This window comes from Myotis myotis, unplaced genomic scaffold (genome assembly GCF_014108235.1).
Source record: "Myotis myotis isolate mMyoMyo1 unplaced genomic scaffold, mMyoMyo1.p scaffold_m19_p_11, whole genome shotgun sequence".
Classification (NCBI taxonomy): Eukaryota; Metazoa; Chordata; class Mammalia; order Chiroptera; family Vespertilionidae; genus Myotis; species Myotis myotis.
The window spans coordinates 3,240,732-3,265,538 of record NW_023416315.1 but is presented as its reverse complement, the minus strand read 5'-3'; the positions used below and the strand labels follow the sequence as shown (position 1 = coordinate 3,265,538).

The following is a 24,807-nucleotide window of genomic DNA, read 5'->3' as shown; positions in this document are numbered from 1 at the left end:
GGTTCACAGGGACGGGGAAGAGCGGAGGGTTCACAGGGACGGGGAAGGACGGAGGGTTTATGGGACAGGGAAGGATGGAGGGTTCACAGGGACGGGGAAGGGCGGAGGGTTTATGGGACGGGGAAGGACGGAGGGTTTACAGGGACGGGGAAGGATGGGGGTTTACAGGGACGGGGAAGGACGGAGGGTTTACAGGGACGGGGAAGGACGGAGGGTTTACAGGGACGGGGAAGGACGGAGGGTTCACAGGGACGGGGAAGGGCGGAGGGTTCACAGGGACGGGGAAGGGCGGAGGATTTACTGGGTCGGGGAAGGGCCGTCCTGCCTAGGAAACCGACCACAGGGGGTCTCACGTGCATCCAGGGTTGAGAAACACGGATTTACTTCCGTCTAAGAGAAGAGACCGTGAGAGGGCCTGCTGCTGCTCCAACAAGAAAGGACGCTGAAAGCCTTGGGGACACATCCTTCCTGTGCTGAGAGCCGGTGGGACCCCCGCAGTGTGTGTGGGACGCTGCGTGTGGGTTTGCTGCCGAGTCTGTCCGCCTTCTCTTCCTACCCTCCCCTGCCCCCCTCCCCCCCCCTCTAATCCCTGTTTCTCCTACAAAGGAACTGGGAAAATCCTGGGAAGAGGTTCAGTCGGAAGATGACCGGGAGCTGCTGGAGCAGCAGGAAGAGTAAGACTCGGGGTCGCTGCTGACGGGTGGTGTTTGGGGAGCTGGGACGGTTCTCTAGTTGGTCTCACATGCCCCCTGGGACGACAGGAGGAAGGAGGGACACCTTCTCAGCCAGGCAGCCTTGCATGTGGTGCGGCAAGAACTGGGCTCAGCAGGACTCTCCCTAAAGCCGCTGCACTGCTGGTGTCCCGCCAAGCGGGGCGTGGTCATGAGGCTGCTGACCCGCACGCAGGCTGCACACGCTGGCCAGGTGTCACTCAGAGGTGCTGTCCCAGGGCCTGGCTGGCTCGTGGCCCCAGGGGGGGGCGGGGCGTGGGCTTTGAGCTCCGGGCTGGGGAGATGACTGGCTCACGGTCGCCTGCTCAGCCCAGTGGTGACCCCGAGGACACACACGCTGCCGGCGGGAAGTCCAAGCTGCGGGCCCTCAGCCTGGAAGGGTCCTGTGTCCCCCAACGCCCCCCACCCCCACCCCCGCTCCCATCAGTGCCCTTCGGCCGTTTCCCTCCCTCGGGGCTGAGCTGGATGTCCTGGTTTAGGAGTGACAAGAGGTTGGCAGTATTTCAAAAAATGAATGCAAGGAGAGGAGGAAATGGTAAAAACGGGGTTGGGGGGATATGCTTTTTGAGTTCTCCATCTACCAACTTGCACCACTTCAAACGATCACTATTTCCAGTACGAGGTACAGTTTGCTTTTTCAATGCACACCATTTGTCATGCGGAAACCTACCCAGCAGGGCGCATGCACCCAGCGGTGTGTTTATGAGCGCACCCCCACACGTGTCCCCCGCACCCCCACATGTGTCCTCCGCCGTGAAGCCGTGACACGGGCCTCCCGGAGGCAGGCAGGGCCCTAGGAAGTCGCTGCTCGGAGGAGCAGGTGCTCGGCTCTCATGCTGCTTCCTGGGGCTGCTCTGCGTGCCGGAGGCTGCATCAGCCGCATTGATGTGTAGACAGTCTCCCCAAAACAGCGGAGAGACGGGCGGCTTCCAGGGGATGGGGGAGATACACCATGGGCCCTAACGAAGGGGTCTGCCTTCTCTGCTGGGCACAGGGACTGGTCGGACTGGGAGGAGTGCCCCGTCTCCGCCGTGTGTCTGTTCTGTGAAAAGCAAGCGGAAACGACGGAGCAGCTGTGTGCCCACATGGAGGTGAGACGGCTCATTTCATCCTGTTCTGCTCCGCGGAGGAGGCGACCACACCGAGGCCTCGCCAGGTTACACCCTTGTTCCTGGAGCACCTTCCACTCCGGAGTGTGGGGAAGTGGAAGGCAGGCCACGCCCTCATGCCCACGGCCTGGGGGCATGGAGGGTGGGGTGGGGAGGGGACAGGCCCAGGTGTGGTCTTGCAGCTCCTCGGGGAAAGGATTTGGAGAGAAGAGCAGAGATCCCCAGTGTGTGTGTTCTCTTCTTTATAAAGAAGCTCGAAGCGAGCGGTTCTGAGCCTGTTTCCACCCAGGACATGTTGGGGAGGACCCTCCTGACACCCCCTGAGAGAGGGCAGCCGTGCCTCGGGACAGCACTGTGGCTGGACTCGGGGCTGAGGGCTGACTGCGCGGCCGTGCAATTTCGGACATGCCCCTGCCCACCTGTGCCCACCTGTGCCACGGGAAACTCCACTGCCTGTCCCCCCTCACTGCTCCCTGGTCAAAGACTACTCAGCACAGTGAGGACAGGGCGGGTCCAGGAAGGGCACGGGCGCACACAGATGCAGCAGACGGCAGCTTCTCTGCACCAGCCGCCAGCAGTGTGTACACTCATCCCTGTGTGCACAGGTCCCATGAGCACAGGTCCTGTGTGCACTGGTCCCATGTGCACAGGTTTTCTGTGTGCACTGTTCCCCATGTGCACAAATCCACAGATCCCCGTGTACACAGGTCCCATGTGCACAGGTTTTCTGTGTGCACTGGTCCCCGTGTGCTCAGATCCCCATGTGCACTAGTCCCGTGTGCACAGGTCCTGTGTGCACTGGTCCCGTGTGCACTGGTCCCCATGTGCTCAGATCCCCGTGTGCACTGGTCTCCGTGTGTACAGATCCCCATGTGCGCTGGTCCCCATGTGTACAGATCCTGTGTGTGCTGGTCCCCGTGTGCACAGATCCCGTGTGTACAGATCCCATGTGTACAGGTCCCCTTGTGCGCTGGTCCCCATGTGCACTGGTCCCTGTGTGCACTGGTGTCCGTGCACATGTAATTCACAATGTCCGACATGTTAGAACTGGAAGCAGCTGTGTCCCGCCCTGTGTGGGGGTCCTCCCTGCAGCCTCTTTGACCCGAGCCCCCACCCTCTGCTCAGTCCCTTCCGGTGACGACTGTCAGGGAGCCCCATCGTCCTGCCTGTGGGCCCCTGGATGATCAGGGTGAGGTGGCCTTTACTCTGTGCGCTTGTAAGTTCAACCGTTTACCCCGATGAACATGACAGGGACGGAATAGAATAAAATAAGCGTCTGCGCCGTGAAGCGTTTTAAGTGCTTTACGGGAAGAGTGTGTAAGGAGAAGCTGGCCGGCTTGTCAGGGACAGCATGGAGGGAAGAGCAGAGCGTGTCACAGCACCTCTGCGTGGAGAAGAGCCCGTGTCCACAGCTCTATCCCGACGTGGGACGCAAGGCCGCGTCTCCCTCGCACACTGCGTCCCACGTAGTGAACTGCGGAGACTGCAGGACGGGCGGGTGAGGGGTTCATCTGATTGGCGGGCTTGTGTGGAGTCGGGGAGTAGCCGGATGTCAAGACGTCAGACGCCGAGGACAATGCGCTGAGACAGGGCCTCGGTGTGAGGCTCCTGTGAACCGGCTGGAAGATCGAGGACCTCCCTGCTCAGCTCTCCCCATCCCTTCTTCCAGGAGGCGCACGGATTTGACCTCCTCAGAACGAAGGCAGAGCTCGGTGAGTCAGACTCAGCGCTGCGCCGCTGCCGGCCGGCCGTGAACACGCTGGTTCCGTGGTCATGACGGCAGGCGCACGGCCACCTCGTCCCCGCACATGGTCCCCCCGCTGCCGGAACTCCGTGTTCACAGCCAGGGTTTGGCCTCAGGTGGTCCCTTCTCCTTGCCCGCGTATGTGACAGCTTCTAATGGGACCCAGGGTAATGGTCACTGTCTGCCAGAGGCCGAGCAGCGGTCCCAGTCCAGCTGCCGGCCTGCTGGGCGAACGGGACAGGGCGTGGGCGACGCACACAAGACACCTCGTGCTGCTGGGGTGCAGCTGGACTCGCCCTCATAGAAGCGCCCGGGCCTGGTTCTCGGGGTCACCGTGACAGAAAGATTCAGGCATTAAACACACAGTAGGGCTTGCTGTTGGGTCCAGACCATGAAAAGCTCGCCTCGCGCACAGCAGCCTCCCTCCTGCCTCCGGGTGTGACTGTGCTTTGGTGCTTCTGTAGACACGTGTATGTGTGTTACAGACACGTGCCTGTGTTATAGACACGTGTATGTTATAGACGTGCCTGTGTTATAGACACTTGTATGTTATAGACACTTGTATGTTATAGACACATGCGTTACAGACACGTGTGTTACAGACACGTGCCTGTGTTATAGACATGTGTATGTTATAGACGTGTGTTATAGACACTTGTATGTTATAGACACATGCGTTACAGACACGTGTGTTACAGACACGTGCCTGTGTTATAGACACGTGTATGTTATAGACGTGCCTGTGTTATAGACACTTGTATGTTATAGACACATGCGTTACAGACACGTGTGTTACAGACGGGCCTGTGTTATAGACAAGTATGTGTGTTGTAGGCACGTGTGTGTTACAGATGTGCCTGTGTTATAGACAGGTGTGTGTGCTATAGACGGGCCTGTGTTAACAGTATATACGAGTGCATGGGTGACTCTGCACTTGCCTCCCTCAGGACTGAATTTCTATGAGCAAGTGAAGCTGGTCAACTTCATCCGACGGCAGGTTCACCAAGGCCGATGCTATGGCTGCTGCACCAGGTTTCCATCCAGGGCCGACCTGGGGGCCCACCTGGCGGAGGCCAAGCACGCGGCCCTGCTCCCCGACAGGAGGACCTGGGACCAGCCCGAGTGAGTAACCGCAATGGGGTGGCCTGAGAGGCTGTGGGGTTCCGGCTGTGTGGAGGTCCCTCTATTCCCGGGGATGTTCCATCAGATCCCCCAGAACTCTAGCCAGGAAGCTCTAGGACAGGTTTTCCTCCTTAACACAAAGGCTTTGGCTTTCCCACAAATCCCAGGTGTGTGTTGACCAGGTGCCTTGTTCCTGTAATTCTCATTCTGAGGTGCCCCAGAACTGACCACAGGTGTGTCCAGACAAGGACCCAGCATGACCCGCAAATGTCCATAGAGCTCTGTTGTTGTTATTACTAGAGGCCCGGTGCCCGGATTCGTGCACCAGTGGGATCTCTCGGCCTGGCCTGCAAGGATCCAGCTGAAACCAGCTCTCCAACATCCCCCAAGGGGTCCCAGATTGCAAGAGGGCAGCTCTTGGGTGACACACCCCGGAATTGGGCTCCCTCCTCTCTGGTTCCGGGTGCATCACCCGAGAACTGCAGCTGCCAAGTCACTGCAGCTCGGCAGTTCCTGCATTGAGCGTCTACCCCCTGGTGGTCAGTGCACATCATAGCTACAGATCAGAGCATCTGCCCCCTGGTGGTCATTGCATGTCATGGCTAACGGTCAGACGGTTGCTTAGGCTTGTATATATATAGACTAGAGGCCCAATGCACAAAATTTGTGTAAGGCTCAGCCCTCGCAGCCCCGGCTTTGTCTGGAAGGTCATCCGGCTGTCCGGTCTAATTAGCATATAACGCTTTTGTTATTATAGATTATCATCTCCTAGAATGAAGGAACCAGTGATGGTTAGGCTGGGGAAGAAACAGGGAAAGCCATTGTTCTCATCAGATCTTAGCGATGGAGTGTGAGGGAGGAGCTGTATTTGAAGGCTGCTGCCCAGTTGGGGAGAGCGGGGCCTTTGAGGAGGGAGGAGGGATGTCAGCTTCAGCCTCGGAGCGGGAGGCGCTGCCTGGCCGGCGGCCCAAGGTGGAGGGGTGGCCTCTGGCCAGTGAGCTTGTCTTTATGTAGAAAACCAGCGAGGACCCTAGCAAGACGTGCGGCAGGAAGGGTCAGGCTGAGTCCCTCAGAAGGGTCTCCCTCACAGCCTGTGCTGTTGAGATTGTGGCGAGGAAACCCATGGAGCCGCGCGGCCTGGACGGTCTCTGGGTGAGGTGCAGTCTGTGAGGCCTGTCTGTGGTGTTGCAGGTACTACTTCCCCACCTACGAGAACGACGGCCTGCTGTGCACGCTGTCCGACAGCGAGGGCGACCTGTCGGCCCCGGGGCAGAGCAGGGGCGTCACCGTCATCAGTGAGGACACGTCCCAGCTCCAGGCGCTGAGGCAGAGCAGCGTCCTGAACCAGCTGCTGCCACGGGGCTGGGAGGGCTGACACGAGCCGGGAGTGTGAACCGGAGCCCCAGCCAGGGATGCGTCCTAGCCAAAATAAACTGAAAAATGATCTTTTACTCTAAAGTTTTACTATGTAACCAGCGCACCTGGTCTCATTTCATTAGACCAATTGTCTGTGATAGGACATGCACATCACAAAGAAATAAAATGTTCGCCTGGCCGTATGGCTCAGTGGTTGGGCCTCAACCTGTGAACCAGGAGGTCATGGTTCAATTCTCGGTCAGGGCGCATGCCTGGCTTGTGGGCCGGCGGGCTTGCTCCCCAGTCGGGGGTGCGCAGGAGGCAGCCAATCAGTGATTCTCATCATGGATGTTTCTGTCTCCCTCTCCCTTCCTCTCTGAAATCAATAAAAATATATTTTAAAAATAAATGAAATGTTCAGATTATTTATAAGCCAGGTTTCAGCCACTGTCTTCAGCGCCTTCCCCCCAATTCCACCCCCACCCCTCTCCCTTCGTCCAGGAAGTCACAGTTTTGACCACACATGCTTCATGCCTGCGCTGGGCAACCTGGAGGGCGGAGGCCCAAGGCGGAGCCGCGGAGGCAAGGAGCCGGGCCAAGCCAGGTGGCACACAGATGGGCACTGTTTCAGAACAGCCAAGAGTGACCATGTCACCGTTATGCCTTCTGCCTGGAGTTGCAAACTCCCTAGAAATGGATGTGAAGCCAAATAAGTTCACTTTCCCTGCAATATATCCACATCATTCACGGACAAGTGCCATTTTCTAAGGTGTAACCACATTCCATCGTGACCTCACAGAACTAACAATCACACAGTTTCCGGTTTCCCTACTCACAGTGACTTTTCCAGGGGTGTCGGCTGTGAGACAGGTGCTCTGTGCCTCCTGATGAGATGCGGTGAGGCGGGCGGAGGAAGCATCGCTTTCGGGGATCCTCCCAAAAACGTTAATGCGAATAGAAGGGAACAGCAGCCCACGCCGGGGCAGGTACAGGCTAGAAACAATTGGCCTTCGTTCTAAGTCCAGGCCAGGGAAAAGCAGAAGCAGCTACGTTCCTGACTAAAGAGGCACCACACCTGCGACCTGCGATTGGATCCTGGACCAAGAAAAAAGGGTTTTCGCCCGGCTGGTGTGGCTCAGTGGTTAAACTTTGACCCATGAACCAAGAGGTCGCCAGTCCAGTTCCAGTCAGGGCACATGCCCTAGTTGCAGGCTTGCTCTCCAGCAGGGGGCGTGCAGGAGGCAGCTCACCCATGTTTCTAGCTCTCTAGCCCTATCCCTTCCTCTCTCTAAAAATTAATAAAAAACAATTTTTAAAGGTTTTTCTTATGTGTAAAAAGTATTAGAGGGACAACTGGCAAAACTTGGTAAGGTCTGTAGTACATGTTGTGATGTTGGAGTCAATTTCCAGTTGTTGGTGATTTATATGCAGGGCTAATACACCACCCACTTCCTCCAACGGGGGCCCGGCGCAGCCTTGGTGTGCTTGGCCAGCAGAGGCGTCCCCCACCCCCACCCCCCGCCGCCCTGGAGTCTCCCCGATGGGGGAGCTGCGGGTGACAGCAGCTGCAGCACCACCCCAGGAGCCACAGTGGAACTCTCACGTCTTGTGCCTGATATGCTGGGGAGCACAGCGGTCAGTCCCCCGCTGACAGCAATTTGCAAGACTGAATGGCGCCGTAAGAATGCTAATTGAAACGGAAACATACAGCGTTAACTCAGTGTCTAGGATTCAAGGGGAGCTGGGTCCTTTGGGGCTTCGGAAACCAGACTACAAAACACAGATTTGTGAGGACATTCTCACTCAGTTGGCTTGGATACAGTGTGAGCAGTAAATGAAAATCTAATCACCGTCAGCTGTGATTTGGGTATTGTCATCATTTGGAAACATTGGGAGATCAAAAGAATATGGTGTGGTACACAGCAGAAGCAAAAATAAATTGATGTCTTACCTTCAGCAAGGCAGCCCCTCCCACACCTGCCTCACTGCCCAGAAGGAGTCACCAACGACAGCACCAACAAGTGGAACAACGAACAAAAGCTGCTCTCTCTCCTTTTCTCTCTAACAGCAAAAAATAAATTTAAAAAAAAAAAAAACTTCAGCTTGGCCCGTGTGGTTCAGAGGTTGAGCATTGACCTATGAACCAGGAGGTCACGGTTAGATTCCTGGTCAAGGCACAGGCCCGGGCTGTGGGCTCGATCCCCAGGGTGCGGCATGCAGGAGGCAGCCAATCAATGATGCTCTCTCATCATTACTGTTTCAATCTCCCTCTCCCTTCTCTGAAATCAATAAAAATAAATTTTTTAAAAAGAAAGTTTATTTGTCAAGGTAGAAGCGAGCATGTGTTATTGAACGGCTTGTTAGCGTCATTGATAACTTCACAAGTTAGTGAAGCTGCTTGTGGGGCTGGGAAAGCTGTAGAGCCTTGGGGGTCGTGAGCAGCTTCGGGAGTCAGCTGGCTCTCCCTGGGGGTCGTTATCTGATCAGCTCCCTGCAGAGGAGCCTCTACTGAGACCGCCTTGGAGGGCTCTCTCCTCAGTCGCAGGAGGAGCCCAGCAGCGCCCCCTGGAGGCCGCCGGGGGATGTTGCCCGGTGTGCTCCTAGGAAGCGTGTCCTTTGCAGCAGGGTAAGAGTGCGTGTCCTCCGCCTAACTGGAGAAAAGAAAAACAGGTTTCCTCCTTGATCACCTCGGGAATATCTCTTAACCAGGCAGGAGAAGCATAGCCAGTTCCTTGAATCGGCAGGAGAGTTAAAAAGCCATTCTGGCGACATTTGTCGCCCCTCCTTCCTTCACCCTCAGTCCCTGGCATTGTTGTTCTTGTCGATGGTGCTCATTTTACCTACTTTCACTAAAGCCTTGATTGAAACTGTATTCAATACTGGATGGAATGGGTTTTTTTAAAATATATTTTTATTGATTTCAGAGAGGAAGGGAGAGGGAGGAGAGAGATAGAAACATCAATGAAGAGAATCATCGATCCACTGCCTCCTGCACGCCCCCTACTGGGGATGGAGCCCACAACCTGGGCATGTGCCCTGACTGGAATCTAACCTTGACCTCTTGGTTCATAGGTCAATGCTCAACCACTGACCCACACTGGCCAGGCAGAATGGGGTGGGGTGGTTGGGTTTTTTGGGTTGTTTTTTTAAGGTTTTTTTTTTTTTTTTTAATATATTTTATTGATTTTTTACAGAGAGGAAGGGAGAGAGACAGAGAGTTAGAAACATCGATGGGAGAGAAACATCAATCAGCTGCCTCCCGCACATCTCCCACTGGGTATGTGCCCGCAACCCAGGTACATGCCCTTGATGGGAATCGAACCTGGGACCTTTCAGTCCGCAGGCCAACACTCTATCCACTGAGCCAAACCGGTTTCGGCTTTTTTTAAGGTTTTGAATCACAGCAGCAGGTGCTTCTGGAGAAACCGATGTGAAGGGAACGGCCCGCGTCTGGATGTTCCAGTGCCAGGGCGTCCTCTGGTCGCAGGTGGGTGTGGGGCCAGGTACAGACGCCCCTGTGCACGCCATGCAGCTGCAGATGGAGGAACCTCAGACAATCCCCAATTCGCAGAAATACAGACACCCCTCCCCACTCCCGTGATAATGAAGCTTCTTCTGATTAAACAAGGTCACAGAAAGTCAGCACAGACTTCGTGCGTAGAGGCCCTCGGGCCTCCTAATAGAGGAGGTGGTGTGCTTGAGGCTATGAGCGGGAGCCCCTCCCCCCTCCCCTGTACACCACACCTGACAAATGCCACCCCCTCCTGAGAGCTGAGCAGAAGTCGCTGTGGATGACCAGTCCCTCTGTGGGGAGCACAGTCGGAAGTGGGAGCGCCATCCAGCCGGTGGCTCAGCTGGTTGTGCATCAGCCATGCACCAGGAGGTCGCCAGTTCGGTTCCCGGTCAGGGCACGTGGCAGCAAGGATCCAGCAGGTGCTTAGCTCAGCTCGGGAGGACCCCCCCCCGATCAGCTGGCACACATCTCCCCACACCGAGTCCGCAGAGCTCATGGGCCCACATCCCAGCACAGCACAGCCTCGCTGTTCCGCCGGCTTCTCGAAGCGAGCCCTGCCTCCCGTGATTAAACTCCTGGAGCATCTGTGATTCACGGGAGCCATTCACACGCTGCTGCCACCCGTGTCCCAGGCTGCACCTCCACTTCTGGACAGAAGGAACCCGCCCGGTGCTTCTGGCTCTAGGAGGCCTGCGAGCTGAATGGGCCGTACATTTCTGCGGGAGATGAAAACTCCGCAGGCACTCACCACTAGGCCGCCCGGCCGCCTTTTCCATAACAATACCACCGATGTTGTTTATGGGGCTGGTAGGCAAGGTAGTCGTTGGCCCAGAGAATTGGGCTCATTAAGCCAGAGCAAAGCAACAACAAAAAAGTATTCAGCAATGTGGCCTAGAAACAGTTCCAAAGTCCAGCACAGCAGGCTGGGAAGGCGGTAGGGGGTGGGATTTCCTCATGGTGATCTGTTTACCGTTTACGTCGGCATTTCGTGGCTTAAGGGATCAGTGACTATCCCGGGGCCAAGTCCCCTTGCCGAACCCTGTCCTAGACACACGGCCAAGAGCGTAGCCAGTGCAGGGGACGTAATAAAAACAGCATCCAGTACGCACGGTTTGCTTGAGAAACGAGTGAAGCTGTGAGTGACAGTGGCGCTGGAGCGTCCAGCGCCCTGCGGTGTTATTTTAGTTCCTGCTCTCCTCCTGCCTCGGCCCAGACATGAGGACTCAGCCAGCAGGAGCTCACTGTGCGATTAGCCTATGTGATTATTCAGTCCCCCGGGCCCTAGGGCCTAGGCCAGGGGTGGGCAACCCCTGGCACGTGTGCCAGACATGGCACGCCAGTAACTTTTGCTGGCACGCGAAACCCTCTCTTATAATCTTCCATTTACAATTTTTGTGAACATTTGAATGACTTAAATGTTAAATTACAAGAAACTGGCAAGACACTTGATGTTATGTTTGGTTACATAAAGGCTTTTGAAAAGAAACTGGAAGTCTTTAAGAGGGATGTGGATGGTGAGAGATTTCGATATTTCCCAAACCTCAAGAGGCACATCAAAGACCTCCCAAAAGATGACAGAAAAGACTGTCAAAGCCTTCAAAAGCTGTTTTTAAACATCATCGAGTCAACTATTGAGCAGTTCTTCTCAAGATTTGCGAAATTCAGAGAACTGGAAGAGACAGCAAAATTCATGAGGTTTCCAGACAGCATGAAACTGGAGGAGCTAAACTTACAAATGTTTTCATGGAGACATGGCTGACTTTGAAATGCAGTTGATTGAATTTCAGAGTAGCTCAATTTGGAAGCAGAAATTTATTGACCTTAGAGTTGACTTGGAAAACATTGAAAAAAAGCGATTAGAGACAGGAGTACCAGAGAGAAGAGTCGAAAAGGAACTATTGAGGACTTGGAATGCCATTCCAGAAAATTTTTTCTGTTTAAAAAACTTTGCAACAGCGTTACTCTCCATGTTTTCATCCACATACGCTTGTGAATCTTTGTTCTCAGTGATGAATTTTGTTAAGTCTCATAATAAGAGTAGCCTGACGGATGAAAGTAGTAGCTCGTGCATATCTCTGAAGGTCACGAAATATAAACCTGACATAAATCTCTGTCATCAGTGATGCAGCAGCAAAAGTCCCACTGATAATATCAAACGGAGTCATAAAGTTTTCTGTCGGACTATCAGTGTACATGTATACATTAAAAAATAAATGTATTTTTCATCATTATGTACTGTATTTTTGTCGCTCGAATGAATTTTATTATTTCTTTAAGGTTCTTCACATACTTACACCTCTGAGAAATATCAAGTAGGCATAACATGTTCTCAAAAAATTAGGGTTGGCACGCAGAAGAATTTTGAGTCAGAGATTTTGCTGGTTTTGGCACGCACTCACACAAAGGCTATTAGCCCCGCAGGTGCGATCTTAGCCAAACGGCACAGCGGGGTGGCAGCTCTGTTCAGCAGAAGTGGTGACTTGTCCTGTAACCCAGCCCATTTACTCAAACGAGTAATTCTAAGATGATGAAGTGGTGGCAGGCGTTGGGCAGTGGGCGTGCCACTTTGGTTCCTGGTCAACTCTACCCTCCGACCGCACTGCTCCTGGGCCCCAGGAGTTGAGTATATCGTGGCCTTTGGATATCTTCCATCTCTCTCCTCCTCACCGCCATGTTTTCTTCTACCTTCTGGAATATGTAACATATTTATAATAACCATGTCAACATTTCTGCTGATGCCACCGTGCTTTTCATTTCTGGTTCTGGTCTGTTGTTCAGTCAGCGTGTCCCCAGGTTATAAATGATCGTTCTTGCCTCCCTGTGTTCATGGCCAGTTGTGAGCAGATGTTGGACGCTGTGAGAGTTACGTTTTTGAAGGTTTGATGCCGTTGCCCTCCTTCAGTGATGCGCTCTGTTCTGCACATGGTTAGGCATGTGGAATCGGTGGGACCTTTCCCGCTCTTGCCTTTAAGCTCTCTCGGGGCAGGTCCAGAGCTGCCCTGGGTTGAGGGGTAACGCTGCCCCGTTATCAGGATGCACACCCCTGAGGATTTGGCAATGCCCCTCGGACTGCAAACCCTGCCCTCGGGCCTGCGCCGCACAAACTGCTGTGTGCTCCAGGGACCGTGCCTGTCATTCCCGGGCTCTTTTCCTGGCCTGGGCTAGCTTCCTTCACACACCTTCCTTCACATCCTGCCCGGCCAAACACTCAGCGATTCCTCCGCCGACCTCGGCGCGCTCTCTCTCTCTCTCAGCAGCGCCTCCTCGCTGGTTATTTGTCTTGAAAATTCTACTTGCCTTGGCCAATACCTGCCTTCACACTCCCCGAGAATGCAGGGGATGGTTGGGTTGGCTGGGCTCATCCATTCAGCAAGGATTCCTTTAACCACCATTTCTGCCAGGTGCCTGCTCTCCTGGCTCTCCCACAGGCTGGGCCAGCTGTGGGCAGGTGCAGCCAGAGCAGCTGGCAGCCTGTGGCCACCAGGTGTTCCCCTCCCTCGGTCAGCCCCCTGCGCCCTCTCCCAGTGTCAGCGCCGACCTCGGGCCCTGGCAAGGTGGTGTCCCGTCCAGAGCTCTGTGCTTCAGACACCTGCGTTTCACAAACACAGAAAACAGAAGTTTCCTTTTTGTTGTTGTTGTTAATATATATTTTAATTAATTTCAGAGAGGAAGGGAGAGAGAGAGAGAAACACCAATGATGAGAGAGAATCACTGATTGGCTGCCTCCTGTTCACTCCCTATTGAGGATCGAGCCCAAAACCCAGGGCCTGTGCCCTGACCGGGAATCGAACCATGACCGCCTGGTTCACAGGTCGACGCTCAACCACTGAGCCACGCCGGCCGGCTGGGCAGAAAACATGTTTCTGAAAGAACACGAGGACCCTTGTCCCTGGGCCCCAGGACAGGGCTCTGGTGTAGCAGGGCCCTGACATGACACGTCTGCCCCCAGGACCCAGGGAAATACTCAGCCACAGCTTTTCCCTGAAGTCCCTTTAAACAACAGGCAGGCATGGAACCCTGAAGGACGGATGGGTTTCCTGCAGGCGGGGGAAGGACAGGCTCTGGGGGAGGCTGTGCTAGCAGAGATGTTCAGTGAAGAGAAGGCAAAGTAAGTCCCTGTTGAACGCCGCCTCTCAGGGGCCGGAATGCAGCAGATGCTACCTCGTGGATGCACCTCGGGCACGTCCCGCTACGTGAAGTAAGCCAGTCGCACAGACAGGTCCTGCGCGATTCTGCTTCCATGAGGTCCCCGAGGGGTTAGACTCCAAGACACGCAGTGCCAGTGGTTGCCAGGGCTTGGGAGAGGAGGGGGGAGGGTTAAGTGGGTGTAGAGTTTCCGTTTTGCAAGATGGAAAGTTCTAGAGATGGTTGCACAATGCGGTGCATTTAGTCAACAGGATTGTACACTTCATGCCTAGATGGTCAAGTTTAAGTTACTTTTTAAACCACAGTAAACAAATGTTGAGCATCATCATTCATTATAATATTGTGCTTTGTCGTTGTAAGGGAACATTTGAGACAAAAATAATCCTTGTCCGTTTTCTCTGGCCCTTGGCCCCACCGAAGCAAGGTCAGCCAAGGATCGGCTTCTCTCCGACCTCGACCTTGCCTCTGCCGGGTGCGGCACCCTGACCTCCAGGCCTGGTCTCTAGGCCCCGTTGGGTGTTCGGGAAATGTGGTTCTTCACTGTAACTTGCCCCAGTTGACTTGAAACAGTGCCAACCCCCCTGCCCCCGCCCACACTGGGTCACGGGACAGAGGGAGGGCTGAGGCCTCCGGGGGCAGAGCCAGGAGCGGGGCCAGTATTGGTGTCACTGTAGCCAGTGTTGATACCAGCCATGAAGTGGGGGCGTCATACGGCAGGAAAAGTATGTAGTTATCCTTGGAGGAAATTGAACAATGAACTCAACCACATCCCACCCATAGCGGCCACATCTGGACTTCCATTGATCCTCCAGAGAAAAATCAGAGACCCACTCCTAAGACACAGTTTCAGCGGCCGCTTTAAGACAGCGAGCAGGCCCTGGCCGTGTGACTCCATTGGCTGGGCACTGTCCTGGGCACAGAAAGGTTGCTGGTTTGAGTCTCGGGGCAGGGCCAATGCCCCGGACAGTAGGGGGGTGCAGGAGGCGGCCCATCGATGCTGCACTCTCACATGGATGTGTCTCCCCCTCCTTCTCACTTGGATGTTTCTCTCTCCCTCTTCCTCTCTCTCTCAAAAAAAGATGTCAAGCAGAACAGTGCATGTGCAGAAATGTTAGCTGCAAACCTTACACTCATCCTCGATTGTCATGAAATCAGACCCACCCGGCTCTGTGAAGCTGCTTCCAAACGCTAACTGCTTGGCAGGAGGGGCGGGTGTTGGGGGAAATGTTAGAATCGCAGCCATGAGAGCAGATGCGTTGTGTCCCGGCAGTGCCCTTGTGGGGGGCGTGGAATTGGGGTGTTACTGTGCAGATGACTCCAGGAGGCAGCCCTTCCGAGCTGTTTGGCTTGGGAACAGTCCCTCACCCCCCCCCCTCCCCGACCCGTGCCTTAGGCAGGGCAGGTGCCAGGCCTCTCATCTCACGGGGCTGAAGAGCGAGATGAAGCGTGTGACTAAAATGCTAGCAGGGCGCCCTGCGGCGCGGCTCAGGGCTGGACTCCCAGTCAGGCCACGTGCCTGGGTTGCAGGCTGACCCCCAGAAGGGGGCGTGCAGGAGGCAGCCCATGGCTGACTCTCTCTCATCATTGATGTTTCTCTCTCTCTCCCCCTCTCCCTTCCTCTCTCTCTGAAATCAATAAGAACTTTTTTTTTTTAATGCTGGAGCGGGGCCTGGCACATACCACGCTCTCAGTAAATGCCATGTATGACGAGTGCTCTCTCTCCCGGTCGTTCGCTCCCTCTGCGATGGATCCCATCTCCGCTCACCTGCTGCCTTGCACCATGTGCCCGTGAGGAGGGTGCTCAGTGGGTCCGTGTAAACTCGTCACCACGACAGATGATTAAAACACGACAGCGGAAGGGACCATGACCCTGGTGGTGGTCATCGTGCCCCGGAGCCCCCAGGGAGGCGGGGACGGCGGGTCTGTGCTCAGTCACAGCCAGAACCCACGCCGAGGGCCACAGGTGTGTGTGAGCGGCCGGCGGCGGAGCCCGAGGTGGGCGGGCAGCGGCCGCCTGTGACAGAGCCCTTGCCATCCGGTCACGAGGGTGGTAGGCGGGGACCTGCTTCTCTGTTCTGTGACCCCGGGCTTGTGGAACAGGTTTGTGAAGACGGAGGTGCATGTGAGCTCTTGCTGAAATCAGGAGCAGCTGGTCGGACTGAGGAGGACGCGGGGTGACTGGGGGGCACCCCACCGTCCCGGATGCATGCATATGCTTTGCCTACCTGCTCACATCCTGAACTCGGTGACCCGTCCACATGCTGCTGCGTCTGGCTGCTCCTGAGTCACTCCTTCGGGGAATGTCTTGCTCCCCGTGGGGAGAGGACTCTTATCCGTAGGCATCAGCCTCGTCTCAGCAACGGGTCTGTAGCCGCCGCCCTGGCTGCTCTGTTCCGATGGTGCGCGGAGCTCTGCCCCGAGCGCTCTGGGTGGCCTGTCGCTGCCGGAACCCAGAGCCACTCTTTTCCTCTCGTTCCGTGACCTTGAAAGTCCAGCCGCGTCCTGGTCGGTTCTGGGTGTTCTTTTTAAAGCTCCGCGCTAGCGAAGGTGACCTCTGGCACAGCTCCGCCTGGTCTGACAGGAGGCACAACAGCCGGGCTTTGTGAGATAAGCAACTTCTGAAAACAAGGACCCTTATTCAGCATCAAGTTTTTCACAAGGAGGAAAAAACCACCACCTAAAGTTAAAAATAGGTCGCCCAAGCGTGCAGCCCACTCCCTCGGGTGCCCTCGGGGAGGTGGGAGGGCACGGACAGGCTTCCGGGGGATCGAAGCAGCTGCTTGTCGGCTAGAGGTTTTGGACGAGTTACAAACGGGACTTCACTCCCAGGGGCAAGTCTCTCCTCTGTTTGGAAACACACACACCCGTGCTTTATGTGCAACAGGGATGGCATTTGGTCAGCGTGAGGTTAAAATCCCTTTGTCTGAGCTTGTGGCTCTAACCCAGGGGTGGGCAAACTTTTTGACTCGAGGGCCACAGTGGGTTCTTAAACTGGACCGGAGGGCCGGAACAAAAGCATGGATGGAGTGTTTTTGTGAACTAATATAAATTCAAAGTAAACATCATTACATAAAAGGGTACGGTCCTTTTTTTTCCCAATAGTTTTATTCATTTCAAACAGGCCAGATCTGGCCCCCGGGCCGTAGTTTGCCCACGGCTGCCTAACCTCTTGAGCAGAGAAAAGCCCAGAATGAGCTGTGTGGTGCGTTTCAGAAGGAAGAGATGCATTTGACCAAGGGGACAGTTCTGGCCCCACAAAGGAGGGAGCGGCTCCGTGCTGCCCCCTGTCCGGCCGCTGCGGAAACACAGGGCACATTTTGCTTGTGTGCCAAGAAAATCTTCCCCAGGAAACGTCTCCGATCACCTCCCTGGGAATAATCTGGCTGCATGTTCAACACAGAGACTTCTCCCAACAGAGGGGCAAGAGGAACACGATAAGCTAAGCAACGGAGCAGAACACGGAATATGTGAGAGCTCCTGGGTAGGTGCTGAACGTCTGTATGCCCTGCCCCGCCCCCAAATCCATACGTGAAGCCCTAGTGCCCAGTGTGGCGGTATTTAACGTGGGGCCTTGAGAGGGACTTAGGTCAGGGGTGCAGCCCTCATAAAGGGGATTAGTGCCCTTATAACAGAAACGCTTTTCTGCACTCATTGAGATGGTCATGTGATTTGTATCCTCACCTGTGTTAACGCGGTTATCTGTGCAGTTGAACCATCCTTGCATCCCAGGGCTCCATCCCACTTGGTGAATGATCCTTGGACCCTGCTGTTGAATTTGGTTGGCGAGTGTTTTGTTGAGGATTTCTGCTGGCACCTTGTTCTTAAACGTCCCAGCCTCCAGAACTGTGAGAAATAAACGTGATCTAGTGCCAACCAGTGAGTAGAAGAGCATGTCAGCTGGGGAAATAGTTTCTTCCCTGATAAGTGCCGAAGCTGCAGGAGACCCTGGTTCTGGACTTCCAGCCCAACATGCTTCATATCGGTGCCACCCCCCACCCCCAATGAAGTGTGTGAACAGCAGAGTTTGTCCTGGAGGAACCTGGCTGCAATTTCTCTATCCAGACCCGAGGCTGTGGGCTTGAAGCTTCATTTGACAGCAAGTACCATATTTTTCTGTGTATAAGATGCCCCATGTATAGGATGCTCCCCACTTTTCCAACCCAAAACTAAGAAATCAATATCTTACACATTTTGCTGGTTTTCCTCTTAGGGCCCTCTTCTTTATCGGCATCTTAAGGAGCTGTTCTTCCCGTTTTCTCCACTGTCTGATCACACACCAAATCGTCTCTCTGCAGCTCTGTGGCCATGCTCTCTGCACAGCTGATTACATTCAGTTTGAATTTTGCAGAGTAAGACAACCGCTTACTGGTATTTATCTTTTTATTTTTTGACGTCTTTATGGGCTCAGAACGCTCTGGTTTCTGTTGCATCTGTGCTCTCTCCACCTCCACCTCCAATCACGGCATCAGCTGACGTCAGTGACAATAAGGCGCGTGATTGGAGGAAGCCTGTTTGACAAGGTGTGGGCAGCCGACTCCCTCCTCGGCTGACTTCTTTGTATATAAGGCTCCCCTCAATTTTCAGTCTCATGATTTTAGAAAAAAAATAGTGTCTTATACACAGAAAAATACAGTATACCATCTGCAATTCGGGGGGGGGGGGCAGCATGAAGGGAGGACCCTGGAGGAACCCAGGGCCAGTGGCCACAGGGTTTTGCTGGCATCTGAGCCTGCTCTTGCCTCTCCCGGCAGGAAAGGGCAGTTCCTCCTCTCAGCCTCCCCACCTCCAGCTCACTTACCTGCAGACTGAGTACATGTCAGTTTCCAATAAACAACATTTTGGTATTTGTTGGTCCATTTGTCAAAGGTCATTGCATGTTCTATTTCCAATAACATCACATTCTCCAACGAAACCTATTTCTGGGATGTATAAATTAATCACAGCTGTATGTGCTTGTTAAAGTTTCAGAGACTTTATTTCTGTGGGATCTTCAAATAAAAGTGTTCCTGAAACTGTGAGGTTACATGATCCCAACATTTCCCCATATTTCTGTCAAGTATTTAGGGATCTGTAAAGAAATGCATGTACCATTTGAAGAAATTCTGACTTTTTATAGAAAAGCAGGACTTGGTTGCAATGTTGACAGTCCTCGGTCTCTGCTTTAGACATGCGGCTTTGAATCAATTCTATCGAAAGAGCCACATGTGCCACTGCTTTGGGTGTTCGTTGTGCAGACCTCCTGTCTCAAGCTTCCCCAGGCCCGTGCACCAAGGCGTGGTCTCTGGGCTCTCTTGCCCCCTGCTGGCTAAGCTGAGACCTTCCTAGGAAACAGGTCACCAGTGGACGCCCTGTCCCGTTCTACTCATTTTCAGGGCCATTTGGCAAAAGCCTCCTTCACAATCGAAGGGGTTCGGAACAGGCCTCCCCAAGACGGGCCACCTTGGTGTACAAATGATTCCGAGCTGAAGGCAACTGGGACTCTGCAGACCCCTCCCTTCAAAGAGTTTAAATCCGGGGCTTTGCCCATTAGAGCTATCGCCAGAAACACCTCTTTATCACCTCTCTCTAGGGCAGGGCAAACACCCAATTACTGAGCAGTCTGCTCTTCCATCATTCTGAGAGGGATTCCCCCCCCCCCGACCCCCTGCAGCCCCGAGGGGTCTTACCTCATCCTCAGCTCGGAAGGCCATAGGTACCTCATCTTCCTTTTGTGTCTCTGAACCTCTCATGCGTGCGGTCTCTGACTCTCTCGTGTGTGGGGCTCCCATCTGCACATCAGTAATTGAATCTGGTTGTTTTCTCTTGTTCCTCTGCCTCAGATGGAAGTGGTTGTGGGATCAGCTCTGTCTCAGGTGGAGGTGGTTGTGGGACCAGAAGGTTCTGTCTCAGGTGGAGGCGGTTGTGGGACCAGAAGGTTCTGTCTCAGGTGGAGGTGGTTGTGGGATCAGCTCTGTCTCAGGTGGAGGTGGTTGTGAGGCCAGCGGGAGACCCTCAAGGGTAAAGTTTCTCCCTTCCCCCACCACCTTTCTGCCCCAGGTAACCATCTAGCTTTAGACCCTGCTTCTCATCAATGTTCCGTGACCTGGTGACCGGCTCCTGGGGCCGGGCCTGTCTCACACATCCCCTGTGTTCACCCCCCACCCATTGCCAGCACCTCCTCACACTCTGTTCTGACCGTGTCTCCGCTGCGGACTTCAGTAGATGTGTCGGCCGGTACATGCAAGGTGGTTTGGTAAGTGCCTTCTGCCTGGGTTATTGCTTGGTGTTTGCCTTGCTTGCCCTTGTTGTCCATTCTGTGGGCCTCCAACCCCATGGACGGGGGCCAGCGGAGGCCTCAGCATGGAGTCCAGCCCTCGCACCCCCCTAGACCTTCACAGCAGATGAGGGGCCTCGTCTGGCTGGGACCCCACTTTCCCAGGCCCCCGCCGTTCCCCTTGCAGTGGCCACGATGGAGCACACGCCCTGGGTACCGTCAGCCCCACCCTGGGGGCCGTGGAGGAGAGTGGACCAGCTCCCCCTCTTAGCCCGTGTCCCCTGCTCCTGCTGCTGAGACCCCGCGTGCTCTCCTCTCGTCCGTGTAGTTCCCCGCGTCTGAGGTCGGCTCGGGACCAACTGCGCTCTCAGATTTCCACGCTCCCTTTTCCATCTCAAGTGAGATCAGTGTGATTGTCTCCGAGCTATTTTGAAGGTACGAACTTCTCTCTCCCTCTTTAATTTTTTTCAAATAATTGATGAGTTTATATTATTTTTTTAAACATTTTTTTATTGATTTCAGAGAGGAAGGGAGAGGGAGAGATAGATAGAAACATCAATGATGAGAGAGAATCACTGACCGGCCGCCTCCTGCACGCCCCCTACTGGGGATCGAGCCTGCAACCCAGGCCTGTGCCCTGACCGTTAATCGAATCTGAGCCCCTGGTTCATAGGTCAACAAGGCTCCGCCCCTGAGCCACACCAGCCGGCCGGCTCTCCATTAATTTGTACTTTTCCCAGAGGGAGGGCCGGGCCTAGGTTAGGACTGAGGCAGCGGACGCTCTGTCTCATGGGGAACTGCAGACGTTCTCTCCGGGCCTTGGTTCTGTGTTGTTTCTACACGAGGCCGAGACGAGGTCACTGGCTGGCTGGGAGGAGAGAGGGTGCAGTGGCGCTTCGCAGGGTGGGGCTGGGCTGGGGCTGGGGCTGGGGCTGGGGCTGGGGCTGGGGCTGGGGCTGGGGCTGGGCTGGGGCTGGGGCGGGCTGGGGAAGGGGCTGGGCCGGGCCGGGCTGGGGCTGGGGCTCGGGCAGGGGCTGGGGCTGGGCTGGGGCCGGGCCGGGGCTGTACCAGGCCAGGTGGTGTGACCCCCCGCAGCAGGAGTGACAGCGCGGTGTGGGGTGATAAATTTAAAAACCAGTCCGCGTGGCCAGGGCTTCTCTCCACCCCGTTCAGCTGCATCCTGTTGTGGTTTCTCCCAACGACACAAAGAAAAACCACAAGCAGCCAGCCCCGGGCAGCCCCGGGGAACCTGACACACGGGAGGACGTGTGTCCTCGGCCCTCAGCTCAGCCACGGGAGGCCCCTCCTCCCCTGCCCCTCAAGGTGATGGGCACGTTTACTGCCATCACAGGAGGCCTGGCCGTTTCTTATTTATTTTTCGGGAGCCAGCAGAGTGGATTCTAAAGTGCATAAGGAAAGTGAACGCGCAAAAGTGAATAAAGAAGTAGACATTTAAAGAATGTAAAATGGCCCTCACACACCTGAGAAGGCACTCGCTGCTGCTTAGACTAAGAGAGAAGTGAACTAGCAAGTATTTCAAAGTCTGATTGCTCATCCATCCAATGGGGAATATCTTCTGTTGGGGAGGCATGGACCACCCTAAGTGTGGGCGAGCAGAGCGGGCAGCCTCTAGGGGGCGTACTTTGGAATCCTATATAATAAATCCTATATAATAAAAGGCTAATATGCAAATTGTCCCCTCGACCGGGAGTTCAACCAGGGGGTGAGGCCGGCCCACCAACCGCCCACGGCCCCTCCCCCCTGGCCGGCCTAGCCTGATCTAGTTAACTAATAAAGTAACCTTTCATGCACCTGTTGACTTAGCGATTCTACGCGTAAGAATCTCTTGAAAATCAAAACATTGTACAGTATTTATTGTGATATTATTTGTAAGAGCAAAAGTTTATAAACAATCCAAATAGTCATCAACGGGGACTTATATAAAAGAGAACACAGAGCAGTTGTTTAAAAAAATAAAGGAAAAGAGGAACTCGCTAAAAATAAGACTCAAACCAAAGGTTGGGTAGAGAGACAGACAAACGATACGCATAGAGCACTCACGCTCTCTCTCTCTCGCTCTCTCTGCCTCCCCATCTATCCCTGTTTCTTTCTAGCACACTTACATGGCAAGCAGTGGTATTTTGGATTCATGGAAGAGTAAATCTCTCTTTAAGGGTGGCTGTGCACAGATGAAATTTCAGTAGGTCGGATTTAGCAATAAACTGGACAGACCTGACTCAAACTAACAATAGCGTCGACCAGGCCCAGTAGGTGTGGCTCAGTGTTTGAGCATCAACCTACAAACCAGGAGGTCAGGGTTTGATTTCTGGTCAGGGCACATGTCTGGGTTGTGGCTCGATCCCCAGTGTGGGGCGTGCAGGAGGCAGCCAATCCATGATTCTCTCTCTTCATTGATGTTTCTCTCTCTCCTCTCCCTTCCGCTCTGAAATCAACCCATATATATAAAAGCCTAAGCAACTGTTAAGACCAAACCACCAGAATGACCGGTACACTAGTCACTATGATGCGCACTGACCAACAGGGGACAGACGGTTAACGCAGGAGCTTCCCCCTGGTGGTCAGTGCACTCCTACAGCCAACCTCCCACGGCTCCTCCCCCCAAGCCCCTCCCCTCAGTTGGCCGGACCCCCATGGCCCCCGATCAGGGGTGCTGGCTGGCCAACCTCCTGTGGCCCCTCCCTCCCCCAGGCTGGCCGGCCCTCTGATAGGCCTCGATTGCCAGCCAGGCCAAGGGACCCCACCTGTGCATGAATTCGTGCACTGGGCCTCTAGTAAAAACATATTTTAAAAAAATAGCACTGAGCCTGTGTCATTCCTCTCTCATTTCATTTCTCCATAAAATCCACTACCAGGCTTCAGCTTGGAAACCACTTTTTTAAAAATTTTATTTATTGATTTTAGAGGCAGGGGGAGGGAGAGAGGGAGAGAGAAACATCAGTTTCTTGTTCCACTTATTTATGCCTTCATTGGTTGATTCCTGTATGTGCCCTGACCAGGATTGAACCCTTAATCTTGGTGAATCAGGATGATGCTTGACTGAGTCACCTGGCGAGGGCCTGGGAGTGACACGTGGATTTCAACCTTTGCTCAGACTAGTGACGAACTCCCCTTCGTGGGACCCAGTGCCCACTTCGGCAGCACCTATCTTCCAAGCTGTTGGAAATGCTCGCTCACAGGCATGCACACCTGTAGCCAGCTCTTCGCTGAAGGGCGCCCTTGATAAACATAACATCACTGTGCCTGCGGGAAATGTAGGAAAACATGGCTGGTGGTCATGCCCATGCCGTGAGGTGGCAAGATCACTGGGCTTTTTATCTCGGTGACTAGACGCACCTGGGCTTTCCCTGTCTTGTAAAATGATGGCTCAGTACTTTTAGTATCAGGAAACAATGGTCCCTTCTCCTTCCAGGTCTCCGCCTGTTTCTGCAAAACAACTCCCAACAGAAGTCACACTAAATAGAGGAAGTTGTGTCCATTCGTTCCATTCACCACCAGGAGAATGAATGTGAACACAGACCGGCCTGAAAAAAACCCGCAAGCGAATATGGGAAGAAGGAAAAGTGCGGACTTGCTCTTATCACAAAGCTGACGTCAGGCTTCAGCACCTGGCGAGCAGGTGGCAAGTCCCTTAAATTGTTGGCCAAGAAGAGCCGGCCGGAGGTGGGGGCGGGTCCCAGAGCGCCCTGCCCGCGGGACCCCAGGGAGCAGAGCATCTGCTATCACAGGCCCGCTCCCGGGGGAGGCCCCTCCTCTGCGGCCCTGCGGGAGGGTTGCATGTGCGAGGGGCACCGAGGCGGGCAGCTCTCGCCCCTGCAGCCCGGTCAGCGTGGAGGATGCCCGCCAGGGCAAGGGGGGCTTGCAACGCCGGCGGTGAAGGGAGCAATCGAGATTGGAGCCCAGAGGGAAGGAAGTGGAGAGGGGTGGCTGCCGGCAGACCTGCAGCCTGGCCACCTGCTGTCGCTGCCGGGGCTGCGGTCAGGGTGGCAGAGGAAGGGAGCCCGGGAAGGCTTTTCTGACCGCGGGCATTTCACAACCAAGACACAGGAAGCGGATTACAGGGCCCGTGGGGCTGCAGCGGTGTGTGCACCCCACCTCCGGCCTTGTTGCCAAGACAGGCGCCCAGGAAGCCAAGATGGTGACAGGCGTCCCCGAGGCTTCGCCCACAGAGTGCCACCTGCTCCCTAAGTCACACGCAGAGCCCTGTCCCTAGGTCACACACACAGCCCTGTCCCTAGGTCACACACACAGCCCTGTCCCTAGGTCACACGCACAGCCCTGTCCCTAGGTCACACGCACAGCCCTGTCCCTAGGTCACACGCACAGCCCTGTCCCTAGGTCACACGCACAGCCCTGTCCCTAGGTCACACACACAGCCCTGTCCCTAGGCCCCACGCAGAGCCCTGGGGGAAAGCTGGGTGAGCCTTCGTCCCGCAGCGCAGAGCAGGTCGGCAGGTCCCCGGCGGACTGTTCCCATGGGGACGACTGTAACAGCGAGTAGATGGAGGCCCTGGGACCACGGGTCCGAGTGCTTGAGCTCCATTGATCTGGAAAACATGCCCGGCTGGTTGAGCGTCGACCTATGAACCAGGAGGTCAGGGTTCGATTCTGGTCATGGGCACAGGCCCAGGTTGTGGGCCTGATCCCCCGTGTGGGGCCTGCAGGAGGCAGCTGATCAATGACTCTCTCTCATTGTTGATGTTTCTCTCTCCCTCTCCCTCTCCCTCCCTCTCTGGAATCAATAAAAACATGTTTAAAAAAGAAATGCACCCAAGTGTTTGCTGCACTGCACCCATGTCCTGCCCTCTCCCCTG

The 24,807-nt window shown here is 54.8% G+C and overlaps 1 protein-coding gene and 1 long non-coding RNA gene across 7 annotated transcripts in view; both read left to right on the top strand.

Annotated features, from left to right (window-relative positions):
• ZNF277 (zinc finger protein 277) overlaps positions 1-6,173 on the top strand; it is a 42,545-nt gene extending 36,372 nt beyond the window's left edge. For 3 of the 6 annotated variants that reach the window (XR_004970770.1, XR_004970768.1, XR_004970771.1), the window contains 4 exons: positions 607-674; positions 1,726-1,822; positions 2,091-3,552; positions 4,532-4,638. Coding sequence is in view for 2 of the 6 variants with exons in the window: in XM_036327287.1 (XP_036183180.1) it covers positions 607-674; positions 1,726-1,822; positions 3,510-3,552; positions 4,532-4,706; positions 5,898-6,081 (567 nt within the window). In the remaining 4 variants the exon portion in view is untranslated. Of the gene's footprint in view, positions 1-606; positions 675-1,725; positions 1,823-2,090; positions 3,553-4,531; positions 4,707-5,897 lie in introns of those variants that run through there. The other 3 variants (XM_036327287.1, XR_004970769.1, XM_036327288.1) reach the window with 3 other exon arrangements.
• A 13,375-nt stretch (positions 6,174-19,548) lies between these two features.
• LOC118665665 lies at positions 19,549-24,656 on the top strand. Its single transcript, XR_004970730.1, has 3 exons — positions 19,549-19,954; positions 20,304-20,410; positions 23,406-24,656. It is a non-coding gene; the product is annotated as an uncharacterized LOC118665665 (long non-coding RNA).
• Positions 24,657-24,807: the final 151 nt, after the last annotated feature.